The sequence below is a fragment of the Elgaria multicarinata genome, chromosome 2 (genome assembly GCF_023053635.1).
Source record: "Elgaria multicarinata webbii isolate HBS135686 ecotype San Diego chromosome 2, rElgMul1.1.pri, whole genome shotgun sequence".
In the NCBI taxonomy this organism is placed as follows: domain Eukaryota; kingdom Metazoa; phylum Chordata; class Lepidosauria; order Squamata; family Anguidae; genus Elgaria; species Elgaria multicarinata.
In genome coordinates, this window is record NC_086172.1 from 120,665,191 (window position 1) to 120,683,255 (window position 18,065).

The 18,065-nt window shown below is 38.7% G+C and overlaps 1 protein-coding gene across 1 annotated transcript in view; it reads right to left on the bottom strand.

Moving 5' to 3' along the window:
* Window positions 1–18,065, bottom strand: part of PHF21A (PHD finger protein 21A) — a 154,300-nt gene that overhangs the window by 22,952 nt on the left and 113,283 nt on the right. Inside the window, exons 6-8 of the mRNA XM_063117460.1 lie at window positions 8,325–8,498; window positions 2,025–2,279; window positions 723–812 (exon numbers count right to left, since the gene is read on the bottom strand). Coding sequence (XP_062973530.1) covers window positions 723–812; window positions 2,025–2,279; window positions 8,325–8,498 — 519 coding nt within the window. The remainder of the gene's footprint in view (window positions 1–722; window positions 813–2,024; window positions 2,280–8,324; window positions 8,499–18,065) is intronic.

Here is an 18,065-nt window from a genome sequence, read left to right on the forward strand (position 1 = left end):
TGGGTAATGATTGCTGACACTGTGTCTAGGAATCTGGATAATATTTTCATTAAAAACAACAGTAGAGATGGAGGAAGTGGCATAGCTTCAATGAGATGCAGATGGCATCTCCTGAGAGCAACAGCAAGTAAATTGATTCTATTAATTTAAAATATACTGAAAATAATCTATTACATCATGCTTTCATCATCAGGTACAGGGACTTAGAGCAGAATTTTTTCAAAAGATTACTTGCTCAAGCAGTATTTCCAGGCTAAATCTGCTCCCCTTTGTAACAAAGGAACAAGAAGCTAAAGCAAATAATTACAAATTGTTACACTTTGCTCAACAAAATGGGGAAGAATTCACATTAAATAGAGCCTTTTCAGTCAAAGAAACACATTTCTTCATCATCTCTAATTTCATTCCATTCTTACAGAACCACTGTTAAGGCATAGAACTGACAGGGCAAACAAAAATATGGCAGCAAAACTAGAGATTTAACTTGGAGAGTTCATTGGACAGAATTCAATTATCACTAAATACATGGAACATCTGATGTTGTCCTTTTTCATATCAAAGTCAAACCTCTCAGAGTTGCACACACTCTACCTTTCCTTCTACATACACAGCAGGTTCATTTTACAACTTTTGTTTCCTTTAAGGTAAACACAACACACACACACACGCGCACACACACACACACACACACATACTCCTTCGTCTCTTTTGGACAGACTCACCTGTGGAAGGAAATTTGGACGAGGTGTGAGTCTGGGAGGAGGGATGAACTGTGGCACTTTGATGGGCTGAGGAGGCGTAGCTTGAACCTGCTAAACAACAGGAGTGGGGCAGGAAGATAGATTTAAGTAAAGGAATGGGTTTGATGAGTGATTTCAAAGCTGTGCAAGCACAGTCTGCCTCTCTTGCAGTAAACAGATTGCAAAGCCTTTCTGAAGAGAGAAAGGGCCTTACCTAGGCAGAATGAAGCTAATCATCCTTTCGTTTCACTAGAATATAAAACCTAAGCCCTCTGTTTTTAAAAAATAAATCAGTTATCTGTGAAGCTCCTGAATTCTCATGTTTTATGAGCCAAACTTCATGAAAACCTGAAAGTATTATCAAGTTTCACTGCTCATTCCAATGGAGTTTCACATGTTGGTTAACTGTAATTTGGGGCAATGTTTTGAAATGTTTGACAAGAGGGCATAAAAATTCATATTCAAAATAGCTAGAAGCTTCAGCACTACGCACTTCATACATTATTTAATACATTACGGTACTGGAACTTGCAGAATACTGTTTGCAAACGAAGCCATTTGCTTTGGAATGGCTATAAATGGATTTATTTACAGCTGCACCTCTAGATCAATTCTTATTTTAAATAGTAAAATTGTGCTTCAGATGGTTCTGTTTAAATGCTTGGCCTCACTCACAAGGTTAAATATTCCATTCAAAGTTTCTTTTCACATTTTAACAGGTTCCAACTGCTTCATACTTTGCAAAATCAAAACTGATTCTCAGAATTACTACTTAGTCACAACAGTCCCCTTGAGAAAGTCTGTTCTGTAGGTTGAGGAAATGCTGGTAAGATCCCATGATGAAGAATGTTATATTTGTGGGCCAACATGAGTAAAATACAGCAATGTATGTGAAGGAACAAAATATTTGAAACAGTAATCTAGATGAGAAGCCACATCACTCAGATAAGAAAAGAATGTGAACAAACCTAAATCAAAATTACAAAATGGTGTCTTCCTGGAAAGCAGCACATTGTAAAAAAATCATATAAGGAAAATTTATTTCAATTATTATCTTGTCACACAACAAGGATATATAAGGGGTGATCAGATAGAAATCACTTGTTGAAATAGTGTGTGATATTACAAATTGAAGACTATTAAAATATAAATATTTACTCATAGAAATATAAGCAAGGTTTCACAACACGCTTACATACATAAATGCTTATGTTCCCCTTAATTATGAAAAATAGCCATTAAAATTGTTCATGCACTGAGCACTAGGCAACAGAGCCTGCTTACCAACGTGACTGTATTTTTTGCCACTATTTGGACTGCCTCTGTTCCTGGACCAGTGACTTTATTTGTTGTCTGGAGGTTGACTGGTGTGTTCTGTGCATCAGTGCTAAGGACAGTTTTCTGGCTGCTGTTGATGGCAGTCACCATGGCAATTGTAGGTCTTTGACCTACAACAGAGGCAGGCATGGTTGCTGTTGCTGCTTTCAAGACGAGAGGTAGTGTCTTAGCGGTGATCATAGAAGCTGTAGTTACAGTCTTCTAAGAGAAACAGAAAACAAACTTAAAGAGTCTGGAACTTTTCATCAGAATGGAAACAATTTATTCTTGAATTCACCAGTAAGAAAACACAAGCAGTTTAATGCAAGGGAAACAGCGTTGGAAAGATTCTAAATATCAATAGTCTGCCTGTGAAAACTGTATGGAATCACCCCACTCTTTAGTGAATATTTTACAATACATTTCCCATATAGACTTGCAATTAAACAGAAAGTACTCAGTCGTGGCTTGCTCATACCGCTGGTGAACGGTGTGTTTCACGTCCCAAATGTCTGGAGTGACATGTCTCCTTTTAACACTTTACTGTTTAATGAAGTAAACAACAGTGTACCTGTAACATACCATAAAAGTGTGAAATGGCTTTGTTCTGAACCAGTGTCTTAAAGCTGTGGTCAAGTGACTGAGGGTTAACAGGATAAAGTTCAATCCAGACAAGATGGAGATTATGTTGCTGGGGGAATTTAGGTGCTCTTAGACACACTTGCCTGTTACTGTCCTTGACAGAAGGTTGAACTAGATGTTTAGCTGCAGACATGAGTCTGGGAACCCCAGCTACTGACACTTGCAAACCAGTGGAAAGGGGGCACAATATGTAGGGGAGACGTGATAGGGTGTGCGTGCACAGCAAATACGCACCCAAGGAACCCTGAGGTGAAAAGTATATTGTATTGTTTTCAAGAAACCCAGTGTTACACTGACTATTACTGCTGCACTGCTTCCAGTTGGAAGTATTAGTATTAGTATTTTATGTAATTTGCTGTTGCTGAGGCACCTCTGATTTTAGATGGAGACAGGATATACATGTTTTAAAATCAATAAAGTATCAACACACAGGGCTACAATGAGTCTTCAACAGTCAGGTAAAGCATACCACAACTGCATTTTAACTGTGCAAGATACTCTTGTATCCTACAGATACCTGACATACTCAACTACATTTGTAGTGTGATATGCACAGGCAGGAATAAGCCAAGGTGAGCCTTGAGCTTATTCATGGGCTCCTTCCCCCAACGCACCCAGCAGGAAGAGTTTGGAAGCTTTTGCTTTTGGTTAACTGTGGTTTGTCATGTTACATGAAATGAAAAAAATGTAGCTGATGTTAACTTCAAATAAAACAACTTCAAACCATGGGTTGTGAAGCTAAATTGCTGAAACTAGCCATAGGTAGTGTTAATGCCCTTACTAAGAATCACCCTAATTGGATGTTAGTGAGGAAAAGGATGGTAGCAATTTCAAGGAAGTTTCGCTAGAGGGCTCTTTAGCTTTGAACATAACTTTGTACAAACAGAGCAAATGACCTGGAAGTTAATCTCAAAGTGCACAACATAGTATACAGAGATCAGCATGAAATTTCTTTTGCAGTCAAAACTTTTGACAAAAGGAAACGCCAGTTATTTAAAAATTATTCACAAACTTATCATAAATGTTCTAAGGTGTTTATTAATACACACTTTGCCCTTTCATAAGTATTTTTTTAAAATTTTCATCAATGTCTTTAAATAGTGTATTAATTGTAATAATTTGAAATTAAAAACATGTAATATCTGAATGTAATATCTACCTAACCAATAGAATATCTATTTCCAGGTGAGAGATCTCCATACAAAGTAGAAACTTGTAAATTAAATAATAAGTATCCTGCAAATTCTTCTGTAATATCATGTGTGTAAACACAACTTGATCAGAAGACATTCATACCAGGCAAATCCCCATCTTTTGTCCCCTCTTGGGATATGTGCATGCTTCAATAGGGTGGTACACTGATATGCTGTCCTCCAAAGGGCCAGTGCACATTGCACATCTTAAGTGAACATGAACTTATGACACTGCCTTACACCCAGTCAGTCCACTGGTTCACCTAGAACAGTATTGTTACCTGGCAGTGGCTCCCCAGTTTTTTCAGGTGGGGACCTTTTTCATCCCTACCTGGAGATGCCTGGAATGGCATCTTTTGTATGCAAACTGTGTGCTCTTCCCCTGAGCTATGGCCCCTCTCTAAGCAAAATCTCCATGGGCAGAACAAGACGAATAATGTGCCCAAACCAGAAGCATCATATCAAGTACCTCCTCCCTTTCTGTAACATCTTGTACACAGGTACTACTTTTACCACATTGTACATTTCCCGGCTTCACATCATTGACTGCTTGTGGCAGGAAAATGCACACAGTCTAATAATTTCCAGACACAGGGCAAGTTGTACTAAATGTTACTGATGTTTGGAGCAGCCTCCCCATATTGCATTTAGTTCTGCTCTCAGTGTCTCAAAGGGCCATCAGGAGAAAACTCCAACTGTTCACAGGCCAAAGGTTTAGCTTATTGGCCGCCTCCATGATTGCGTAAAAGACAACAATAATTATCACTGAAGCATTGTCTTAAGTGCTCTAGATGCAGGCTTATGCTCTTCTCGTAAGAAACAGCTGTAAACAACATCTAAGCCTACCTTCCTCCAAATTCTGGGCACTCCCTGACCAAAATAATAAGAGGAGGCAGTCAAGTGTCTCTCAGAAAAACAGAATATTAAACCAGTACTATTTAGAAAACAGCATGCTTCTGACAACCTTATTTTCACCAAGATCTAGTTCTTACGAGCAAGTTTTCTGTCACGTTACGAACAGGAATAGAAATGTTCCCAGATGAGAAGAGAGTTTACTCTCCCTCCTACCTCAAAATAGGCCAATACCAGAAATTAGGTGCCAAAGATCTGTCTACAAAAGCAGAGTTTTTGTACAGTTCAACCAACTGGTTTCACCAAATTGACTATACCATCATACAATTCTTTTCCAATTGTATTTTAATGAAAGCAGAGGTTAAACCAGAGTTACAACACTGCCCTAGACACACACACACACACACACACACACACACACACACACACACACTTTTATTGCCTAATGTAAAATCAGGGTCTTGTTATGCAATGATAAAATTTCAGCATGGATTGAATAATTACATACCAGATCAGTCCACATTTTATTTAAAGCTGGACCTGGACTTTATGCTTTCTGAGATCACAGCAAATGCCCTCAGTCATTATAGATGAGCAATATTAATCTGTTATTGTATTTGTGGGAAGAAGATACAAGACATTCCTCACTACATGTTCCATTGTGTACTTTATGGTAATGTTTGGAATAAATTTCTGTTAAACGTTATGAACACTGTTTTAACCAACAGTAGTTTCTTCTGACCAATAGCAACAATAAGATTTCTCATACAATAACTGTGTTTGCCATGGCAGCTGAAGAAATATAATACAAAAACAAAACTTAAGACCATAAGAAGGACTGTGCTGCATCAAACAAAAGTTCTGTGTAACCCAGCACCCTTTTCCCATAGTGGCAAACGAGATGCCCATAGGAAGTGCATAAGCTGGACATGAGCGCAATAGTACCCTCTTGCTCATGTTCCTCAATATTGGAAGTAATAGATAGTAATCATGGCTAGAAGCTATTGATAGCCTTATCCCTCATAATTTTGTCTAATCCCCTTTTAAAGTCATCTGAGTTGTTGGCCATCATTACAGCCCGAGGAAGCAAATTTCACAGTTTAAGTATGCACTGTGTGAAGTAGTACTTCCTTGTGTCTGTCCTGAATTTTACGGCCACCCAAGTTGGTGGCTATCACCACATCTTCTGGCAGCGAATTATGTAGTTTATACACGGTGTGAAAAAGTAATTGGTCCTGCATCTCCCACCATTCAACCTCAAAGGATAGTCCTGGGTTCTAACATTATGAGAGAAGGACAAAAGATTTCCATATACACTTTTTCTGTCCTATGCATAATATTATACAACTCTAATCACATCTCTGTTTAGTCATTTTTTCTAAGCTAAAGAGCCCCAAATGTTGTAAGCCCCAAGGGACTTGCACTAGCCCCTTGATTTTGGTTACACTTTTCTGTATCTTTTCCATATGCAAGGTTATTAACAGGGACTGGCCGGCGAGATCACATTACGCCAGTCCTTTTACAACTTCATTGGCTGCCAGTCCAGGTCCGGGCCCAATTCAAAGTGCTGGTATTAACATTTAAAGCCCTAAACGGTTTGGGGCCAGGTTATCTGAAGGAACGCCTCCTCCCATATGTACCTACCCGGACCTTAAGATCATCTACAGGGGGCCTTCTCCATGAGCCCCTGCCAAAGGAAGTGAGGCAGGTGGCTACTAGGAGGAGGGCTTTCTCCGCTGTGGCACCCCGGTTGTGGAACGAGCTCCCCAGAGAGGTCCGCTTGGCGCCTACACTGTACTGCTTTCGTCACCAGCTGAAGACCTTTTTATTCACTCAGTATTTTAACACTTAATTTTAACTTAAATTTAAATTTTACTGTTTTAACTCTGTATTTTAATCCTATATCAACTTTGCTGTGTGGTTTTATCCTGGTTGCGCTTTTTATACTGTATTCGTAATTGTGTTTTAAACTGTTGGGTGTTTTACTGTGGTTTTAATTTTTGTGAACCGCCCAGAGAGCTTCGGCTATTGGGCGGTATAAAAATGTAATAAATAATAATAAAATAATAATAATAATATGCTCTAAACTGGAAACATGTTTGTTGCTGAATGTCGATTGGCATCAAAATCCTGCTATATCGTGGCTCTCCTTTGTGTGCATTTCTTTGTTTACAACCTGATTGGTTTTATATTATTATTTCTGGTATTCTAATTTTATTTTTAATGCTCAATGGCTGAAACAAATAAATTGAACTGAACCAAGATCTAGACACTTACAGTATCCTGGTAAACAACTATGGCAGGTAGGCTAGATGGAAATAACTTCTATTAAAAAAAAAAAGAAAAGAAACCGAATGCAATTCTACATTATTGTCCAGTGAAGCATAGCTTCCAGGTGAATGCTTGAATATTTTTGTTGACCAAATGCAGTATTTTTTTCTGCTTAAATACTAGGCCCAAAAGAGAACTTGACATGAAATTTCCACATGCAATTTTAGATGGATTTTGTTGTTGTTGTTCAAAACTTGCTTCCTTGGGTGTATTGGAAAAGGCACTCTGGAAAGTGCTATATTCTAAGGATTGTCATCCCCATATTATGCATGTACTTGTTTCTGATAAAAGCACAAAAGTTGACTTTAACATAGTGGACAAATCTATTCTGATGATGTGTTTTTTTTAAGTTAAGGTTCAGTGGAGGCCTACTAGCTAATTTCCGGTGAACCACCAAACGGGCTGTCTTAACCTCTTTGCCCTGGGGTGGCTTTGAAGCCACCCCAGGGCAAAGAAGCGAAGATGCACAGCTGAAAGGTCGGGGACTTACCTTGACTTTTCCAGCCAGAGCGAGGTCAGCCCAGCTTTTCCACCAGACTGTCCTCATCCTGAGCCATTCCGGGGGCGTTCCCCAGGCAAAAGGCAAAAGGCAAACTCCTATTGGTCGCCAGAAGCTATGGGGGGGGGAGGCCTGGTGAGCCTAATGGCTGCCGGAAAGCCCACGCTACTTCCTCTCATTAGGACTGCACACCAGGGATAACCGGGATAGGGAGTTGGCGGCAGAGCAGCACCAACCCATTGCCATGAAGACAGCCCCCAAGTGCCTCCTGGGTACTGGAGTTCTTGTCAAAATGCTGGACTACATAGACCTTAGTCTGACCCAGCAAGGCACTTCTTAATAAAAAGTCTTAAGAAACTTTTGTTTTTGTTTTTTAAGTATATAAGACTCAAGTAAGCCCACAATACTGCTACTTCAAAACCAGCAATTTACTTTTAGCTTTCACTGAAGGGAAAGGAGAAAAGATGGAGAGAGGGATGTGACACATGCTAAACTACAAGATCATGAAATGCTTTTGTTTCATTTAAAGTTTATTGATAGCTTTGCAGCCCAATCCTACAAATGTCCATTCAAAAGTAAGTCCTACTGAGTTCAGGATGGCTTACTCTCTAGTAAGTGTGCACCAGTCCATAATACTACATCAAAATAGCTTAACACTGATTTTATGTTACATTCTTTACATAGTGACAGATTTCATTCTAAGTAAGGAACGCATTTTGAATATCAAGGTAACATCTTCAAACACTTTACCTGCGATCCCAGCAGGTTTGGAGAGGGTGCAGTGGTCTGCTGCTGCTGTAGCTGTAGTGGCTGTGGCGTTTGTATTTTATTTTCTGACTGTGCCAATGGTTGTATTTGAAACTTACTATCTGGCTGTTCCTGCTTTACCATCAAATTCTTCCGCAGCTGTTCAACCACTCTTTTCTAGCAAAGAAACACACACAAAAATTATTTTAAGTTGCAACACGTAAAGGTTCAATTAAAGAAAAACCAGCTCACTGTTTGGATTTTAATAGATTAACCAAGGGTTGGCCAAGCTACCTCTGTCAGCACTGACTCTTATGTCTGATATAGCAGTATTTTATCATAATGGGAGTGAAACTGACAGGACACATGGCAGAATGGACATGTGCTTCAAACAAGATGCCAAACATGTAGAACAATTCCCAATGCCATCAGAGCTACATACATCATCAAGGTCTCTCAAACCAGCAATGGCTTTAATTCAGATCTGCTGCTTAATAAGCTGCTTAACATATATTCAGAATTGTCAAAGGATCCTAAGAGTAAGATCAAGAAGGACTGCATCATGTTTGAAATTAAGGAAATAACTGCAAAAATTAGGGTGGCCTATTTGGCTATAGTGCTCCAAACTACTTTGCCCCTGTCTAAAGCAGTTTAGCATCTTTAAAGTGAATAAGCAAATATAAGCTACCTTAAAAGCTTTAAAATTCTAACACTGCACACATCACATTAGAAAACTAAGTCCATTTTTGCAAATGCCTAATAATATAACACTCCAATCAGAAATTAAGAGTCATTTAAATGATGATCACCTCATGGACTTTTGGTCCTTCACAGTTCAGCCTAGGATTTGGGGTAGACATCCACAGTTCAAACCTTCCACTAGAAGGTTTGATCCCAACCTCTAAGGCAGCCCAGTTTAGTGTTTCACCATTAAGGCAGTCCAATTTAGTGTTTGACTAACCAGCAATAATGCTGGACTGTGATATCATCTAAATCCTAGGTATTGTAGCTCTGTCCTTTGCTCCTAGCAGAACCTGTTTGAGGCCCTTTGGATGTTCTCTCCTGCTACTCCTTCAAAGATCAGTTATTAAAGCTGCTCAGTCAAGGTCCTCTCAGTCCATCCTTCTATCATGTCCTTCTCACCCACAAACTACAGTGGTGTACATTCCAGTCTTCTGTCAACTGTTCTAGAACTCTATAGTTTCTGACCTTTCTAGGCACTTGGTCTTCCAAAAAGACTGCTTGTTTCAGAAGGCCATTAAGTTACTAGCTTACTTTACCAGCCCACCTGTCTACAAATGCCTCCTATGTTGGTCATTTGTAGCACAGCAGTGGCTTGAATTTACAGAAGTGTGTCTATTCCATTTTACAAACGTTTCTTTGCCTGGTTACCTGAAGATGAGTCTTGTCAAGCAACTAGGTAAGTGCCAATTTAAAAAGTCTTTATTTCTATTTTATAGAACCATGCACTAGTTAAATGTATTTGTCTAGTTTATCTGAAAACCTATACATGAAAATTAAAATATAAAGTGCTGACAGAAAGCAAAGAAATCTGTTACATATTTTAGTTCATTTATGCATTCAACCACTGATCAGTCATTTATGGTTGCTTTCTGAAACATCAACTGTGTTATCAAGCTATTTAAAATTCTATGTCAGCAAGCAGAGACAGGAACAGAAGGAACACTTCCAGAAAGCAGAGAAATGTAGAGGAAATAATAGAACAGAAACCAGTTACACCTGCCAAACAATAACTCCACCTATTAACAGCACAGGAGACTATATTACTGTACCCGACGGAATCAGGCATGGTGTTTATGTTTTCTATAGCTGTAACTTCTGAAGTTCAGGGATAAGGGTGATTTTCTACCAGTTCCTTAGTTCAAGGAAGCCAGCAACAAAGAGTTACAATTCATTTGCTCCATGTCCTTTACCACAAAACGGAACAGCAGGGAAAGAAGAAAGAAGGGAAGGCTAAGCTTGAGTACTTCTAAGCCAGGCTGCAATAAAAAGCAAAAGCCAATCATAACAGGAATTAGAGAGTAGGAGTTAAGTGAGTCACAATCACATTCACAATGCTTCCTCTCCCAGGCCCTGAAACAAAGCCCAGAAAAGCTCTGGAGAGAAACAGAAATGAAACACCTGAAAACTTTCATTAATTACAGAACTATTAAACGGTTGCCTACTAACACACAGAGCAGACAATACAAGAGAGAAAAGTTGTTTCTTTGCACATCTATGCTGGGCTTTTGTAAAGGATGAAAAGCTGCTTGGCAGGAATGCTTCCTGTTGTCCCCAATTTATTCAAAGACTACTCAACTTAAAGGTACTACCCACATTTTTATGGTTTAGAGTTGCAAAACTAAACACTTCTAAGAGGAGGGAGAAAACTGCCCATGGCAAGCTTAACAGCAGGGCTCTGGAATTCAGGGGAAGAGAGAGAAGGCAGTTTTGATGCTGTGTTTCCCTAAAAAAAGTCTTCGACATACTAACTTCCACAATCATGTAATACATATCCATGTGCAACCTGACTCACTTCTTGAGGAGTCTGCTCTGTACTTAGAGGTTACCTCCTGTTTCCTGATTGTGCCATAGTTGCAATCTGTATGGTGTTGTTTAGAGATGGCCTTATATTATGTATGACTGAGAATTTATGAGCACATGCAATAGCTGTACACCTGAGATTAACAGAGCATCTTCGGTAAGCTCCACTCTTTGATCCACTGGGCTGTACACCAAGCTGTTGTGCTGTGTAAGCGGGGGTGGCTTTCCAGGATCATTGAACTGGCAGCACTCCAAATATATGTAGGCATCAGTTGCCGTTGCTTTGATCTATGACCAACATGACATCAGATCATGGCACCACCTCCAAATGCCATTGTGCCATCAGAGCAACTAAGCCAATAGCATCATTGATATGTGTGGTCAAAACACATCAACCGTGACATCAGATCAGGCTAGGGGGAGGAGTGCTAACAGGGACAAGCAGGGCAATTAAACAACTTGTTAAAACTCACCTATTATAAGCTTCTGAGAGTTGAGTGATTTAGACATATCACAAGTATAAACTCATTTTTTCCATCAGTACTTTGTATTATCTATTTTTTCTAATTTTAAAATTTCCTTCGGCCTAGGTTACTTGCTTCTCTTCACTGTCAGAACTACCTTCAATCAAAATAGCAGTACATTTTGTTCAAGAACAGTCTTGAGAATTAAGCTCCCAGGATAGTATCTGCTTTTTTGTGTGTGTGCTTACGAACACAATTTGTGCTACTGGATGTACAGACACTGCAAGATCAAATCAACAGCTCCTAGTCTATCTACGCACATCTCCCTGCTGAATTTAGTTATCTAAAGGCTTTGTAATTCTTTCAAAATGTTTCTTTATGCCAGTCTTCCCCAAGCTGGTGTCCTCCAGTTGTTTTACACTTCAATTCCCATCACTCTAATAATAATAATAATAATAATAATAATAATAATTTGTTACCCGCCTCTCCCTCTGGATCAAGGTGGGGTACAACACAAATAAAAACACCATCAAATATATACAATTAATTAAAACGTTTAAAACCAGTGCATCATTAAAAACAGCACACCATTAAAAAAGGCATCTTAAATTCAACTGGGTAGGCCTGCCGGAAGAGATCAGTCAATAAATAATAATGGCCAAGAATGCTGGGAGTTGTAGTCCAAAATTGGCATCATTAATTCCGTTTATTTGAAAAAATAAATTCATATTAATATTCTTTGCTCAATGTATTCTACCATGACTAGCCATAGTTCATACAGCCAACTTCAAAAATGTAAGTATAGACATACTATGCAATTTTTAGGCTCTTTATTGCCTTGACAACCTCTTGATTATTAGGCCTCAAGACATATTTACAAAAAAGGTTCACAGAGCCCTTGACATATAATTGCAGTATTTTTTTCTCAAAGCAGACATAAATAATATTTGTATTTGGAGGATATGACTATAATTGGATGGCTTTGAAAGGGGATTAAACAAATTCATGGACGATAAGGCTGTCAATGGCTACTAGTCATGATGGTTATGTATTACCTTCAGTACTGGAAACAGTATGCCTCTGACTGGATTACTCGAGTGAGAGGGTCCTATCATACTCATGTCCTGCTTGTGGGCTTTCCTATAAGAATCAGGTCTGCCGTGGTGGGAACGAAATCCTAGACTAGATAGGCCTTCAGTCTGATCCAACAGGGCTCTTCCTGTGTTCTTAGTATTTGTATTGCATGAACAATTCAAGCTGGATTGCATTAAGGGACACTAATGTCTTTAGATTCGGTTCCCTTTGGAGCCAAGAAAGACAGTTTCCCACGCTGCATGCATCAAATTATATGGACCACCAATATTCACCAGCACGACAACTGATTAATTTTATTTATTTTTAAGTGAAACAAGTTTTCAGCCAGATACATACAATTCTTTTAAATGTTGCAAGTTTTCAGCCAGAAAGTGAATGCTCCCTGAACTGAGCCTTTAAAACAACATTCCACTCTTCGAAATACAAGTATAAAAGTAATATACAAAATTAAAGTGATTAAGGAATTTAATAAATGTTGCTTATGTTTTATTTCTTAAATGTTTAAATGAAAATGTATCAAAAAGTAAAGCTGAATATTGAGGGAGAGAAGCCATGGGCAGCATATAACTGCAAGCAAGCCATAGAATCCTGTGTAACTGATATTATCTTTGTCTTAAATGAACAGAGCAAACTCACATGCGCCATTATACATGTGCACTGTGCTGCTTCTCTATGACCATGTTCAGATCTAATGGCAGTGGCTTTTGGAATTGCAGGCATACACGCCATATGCGAGCTGCTTTTTGGTTTCCAACAACAACCTCCAAAAGCGGCATGCATAGGTTGTTGCAATGACATCCGAATCTGGGCACCTGGGCTTGTTCATGGCATAAACCATCCCAAGTTAAATCACAGCTTGGTTCTTGGGCTAACTTGGGTTGTTTAACCCACAAACAACCTCAAGTGCCTAAAGTTTGGATGTCATTGAAATAACCTTCAAATGCTGCGTTGCTGGAAACCGGAAGCAGCTCACACATCCCCACAATTCATGAGTTAATTTACAAACAAATTGCTGCTGAACAGTGCTGTTACACATGAACAGGGCCTATATCTATGATCCTAAGGCCTCAGGCAGGATGTTACTTTTTCAACCCACTGTGAAAGGGAACAAGTATTGGATTTATACATATTCTTGCACTCTGTCCAGCACTTGACCTGGCCAAATACCAGGGGCCGATCTACACCAAGCAAGATATAACACTTTTAAAACAGCATGAAAACGGTATATGTAATGTGTCCTGGGCCTGAACAGTTGTCATAACCCTTATAAACCGTTATAAGCAGTAGTGTAGATCCTGCCATAGTTTATCCCAGATACCTATTCCTCCACTTCCATTTGTGAAAGGACAGCAGGATCAGGAGATCCTTGCCAAGCAAACTACTCCTGAAATTCTTGTTTCTACTAGTAAACAGATAGATAGCACAGATGGAAATCGCTGCTATATGCTCACACAGCGATAATGTTCACAGCAGAGAGGAAGGGTAACACGGACTCTACAAGTGCCCACCCAGTGGTGAAAAAATTGTAGACAACCCCTCCAATCAATGTTCCCGAACTAGTACTCCATCTTCAAAAATTCAATGGAAGCTCTGCTTTGTGTATGTATACAATTAATCTAGTAAACCAACGGGCACATTTGTTTGGCACCAGCACTGTTTAAAATTGGCACAGTGACCTGACAACTTATATTCCCCCTCTCCAGCCTTGCTTATGCTCATTAATATAAAGTAATAAAATAGTTAACCGCTATAGGAAAATAACATCTAACCTAGGAATTTCTAATTCTTAGAATTAATATATTACATTCAAGAAGGTCAGTAAAAGTTTGGTTTGTTTGTTTAAAGCATTTTTACCCTGCTCTTCAGTTGAAAGGGCTCTCAAAGGGGCTTACAAAGATTAATAATAAGACTCCCTGCCCTCAGGCTTACAATCTAAAAGACACATTAGAAGACTGGTGAGGAAAGATGGGGGTGGGGAAACAAACTGGGGCACCAGCATTTAACATTACACATTTCTTATGATGACCAGCTTTAACGGGAAATTGCCAAGGCAGATGAGCAGCCTGATACAGCTAGTTTCTCAACGGAGCTGAGGGAGAGCTCCTGCAGCCCCATCTCTTCCTCAGCGCGATGGCATGCTGCTGGCACAACCCCAACTGACCAGCTTCCTATCCCTGACAGTAGACCCTTCTGTCATTTTAATTAAGACAGTGGTTCTCTCAACATAACTCAGTCATTCACAAGGTTCTTGGTCTTATATTCAGAATAAAGTATGGAGTGTAAAATTCTAAAATGGCAATCTAAAACTGAATTACTGTGCGAGTTCAACAAAGTTTTAAACCTTTTAGTTAGTAATAAACTGCCACCATAAGGATCTCCAAATTCACATGTAATCTGATGAATACAGCCTTAATTAATCCCATACGACGAACTACTTTGTGTTTGGGCGATAGATGTACTCTATCTAGGGAGAATGGCAAAGGAGAGATTGTTGTGGGGGAGCAAAATACAAAACCATTTTTTTGGGTTGAAATATTTTATTTTGTACTGTTTATACTAAGAAAAACTATATAAGGCAAGTCCCACAAACTGTCAGAACATTTCCTTTTGCTGCTGTACACTTCAGCCTTTCACCTATATTTTTGCATACAGGAAAATTAAGCCTTAGTCATAACCAAGCTACATACCCAGACTGTAAAATGTATAATCAATAGAGTTCTTGTTTTAGAAACATCACCACTGCTAATAATGACTAGGAGCTCTCTAAGATACACAAGCAAAATTCTAGTCTTATTTTCAACTTCAGCACTTTTCAGCTTGCCTATAATTTATAGTACTTGGACATAGATTAAAAGTAATTTGCCAGATGGGCAAATTGACATACACCGAAAACACATTTCTATGTAATGGGTTAAATCCAATGTTGTGCTACTGCGGTGGGATTTGCTCTCCTTCTCTTTTCTTCCCACTGCAGCCCTTTGATATAGAAATGTAAGAAATAAATAAATAGTAATTAAGCGAAAAAGTAATATGTAAAAATTACATTACAGTATGAGTTAATAATACGGATGCCTTACCATCAAAGCAGCGGGCTTACGCTATGTTGTCTAAAGTTTAAAATACCCATTTTCTTTATACTCCTTTATTCTTTATGCCTTTCCTGTCCACTATGAGCAGTATCCAATATTGCCACGGCATCCTTGCTGTTTCTGTTACCCTAGTGAGATCCACCACTTTCGCAGCAGGAACTAATGCTTCTGACAGCAATCCTGTAAAGAAGTGGAAACACTCATTTCTGGAGCAGGATGGGTCAACAGAGGTCCCTTCTGCAAGCTCTGCTGATCCCGTCAGTTTGCTGCAGGAACTGCTAGCTTCCCATTGTGGGTGAACGGGCAGCATTGGATAGTACCCTATGTAAAACCAAAACTACCCTTGGGGAATATTTTCCTCTCACCTCCAAAGCACTGCTGTAACTGCCTCAACTTTTCCTGGCCACAGAAAAAGTCCATCAGATTTTGGAGATATCTTTTTCTCCCTGGCAAGGGTAGAGTAACAGTGGGAGAAGAAGTCCTTGGGAAAGCCAGGTAGACCCATGGTGTTTCACCACATCATACAAGTAGGAGCTATCTGGCTTTTCTTTTTCCTGGGCATCAAAGCCTAGTCTCTGCTTTGAAGAACTTATAATTTGAAGTCTGATCAAATTATTAGGTCAGGAGAGACGAGAGATGGATAGGAAAGGGAAAGGGTAACAAAAGATGAATGCAAGCAAATCCTATTTTAAAGCACTGCAGTTGAAGATGAAGTACTTCAGAAGCAAAGGAAATGTAAAAACAAAAAGGTTTACGCAGGATTGAATGATAGTTATCGAAAATACCAATGATGTATTTCCAAAGCAAGAAGGTTTTATTTTTTAGAGTGGACAAGAGAATTGCTGTTAAAACGATGAACTATTCCATAAATCTACCCTACAAATTAGTGTAATTTCTCACTACAGAACAGCAGCAAAAATGTAAAGTCTTGGGTTCCAATATATCCTGATATAGATCCCCATGGATTTACCAGATTATTGTCGTGAGTGTCCCTTCCATGAACTGTCCAACAGATATAGTATTACAAATTGCCTTATATTTTGGACAGAGTCACAATTTCCACAAGAAATTACTCCAAATTTGGGCCATTATCCTAGCCCATAAACTCTACATTATTTTAATGTCAACAAGAACTTGATTTAAGGTTTGACTTTTTAATATTATACAACAACGTAGAAGGCAGTAATACTTATTGCTATGAAATGTTTAGAATAGATTTACAGAACAAATTGCTTGGCAATTAGTTAAATCTGATTTTGAAAAGGCTCAAACCTGTACACCAAGGCTCCTTCTGACTTGCATGCTAATTATTTGAAACTCCACCTCACTTATTCTACCTGAGAGAGCACTTCCAGCAAGGAGGAGGGAAACTTAAAGCCAATGCACAAGTATACCCTGTATATGGACATGAACAGGGTATATGGATACCCTGTTCCATATACATCATATGGAATACTGTGTCTAGTTATGGTCACCTTTGACTGAGAAAGCTGAAATAAATCACAATAGTGATTTACATAATGGTGAAAGAACAAAAACAAATCAGTTGGCCATTTGTCTTAAGGAGGAAAAAAGAGTTACCAGACATTTTATTAAAATCATGACATTTTACAAAATGCCATTAGATTGAGGGAAAGCTATGGGCACCCAGACTAATAGATATAAACAAATAAATTGAGGACAAATACTTGGAGGAATATAAAGATTTGGAATAGGCAGAAGAGTAAATAAACAGATGGACCTCAAGATACTAGAGCACATGCATTCAAATTATTTTCAGGATTGCCAGTTCAAGGAATCCTGAATTCAAAAAGCAGTTTGGAAAACGGTCTAAGTTCTTTTTCTAATTATCAAGATGAATAGCCATGTGCATACAGTGGTGGCCAAAATTGTGAACACTTTTTGGAATTTTCATGTTTTGCAACTTTGCATGCTTATAGAAAATGTTCTATAATGCTGAATTCAATACAAAAAACAGAATGCAAATATCTTCAGTACAAAAAAAGTTATGCTTTAGTCTAAAAACAAACACAGGTGTAATTGAGAGAAGAAGTGGATTGGAATTGAAAACCCTTCTGGCCAATCACAGTCCTTGTTCTGGGGACCAATCACATGGCAGTAGCTGCGATACATCATGTTTCAAGTTGGGGAAAGTCAGTTTTGCTGTTTGCTCTGTAACTGAAGCGCAATTGGAGATTGTGTGAATATTTGAAGTATTTCTCAAATTAAAAGTGTATGTACATACAACATAAATAGAGCAATAGAACCAAAGAAAAGAGTTGATTGGACATCCAGGAAAAGAAGCAGGATTGTTGTATTATGTGAATCAGGTCTTTCAACTGAAGTATAAACATTTGAATTACGTGAAACAGAACATTTTCTATAAGCATGCAAAGTTGCAAAACATGAAAATTTTAAAAAGTGTCGCAGCCCAGGCTAACACTTCATGTATCTGACTTTAGTCTACAAAAGCTTATGCCATTATTTATTTATTTATTACACTTATATACCGCCCCCATAGCCAGAGCTCTCTGGGCGGTTTACAGAAATTC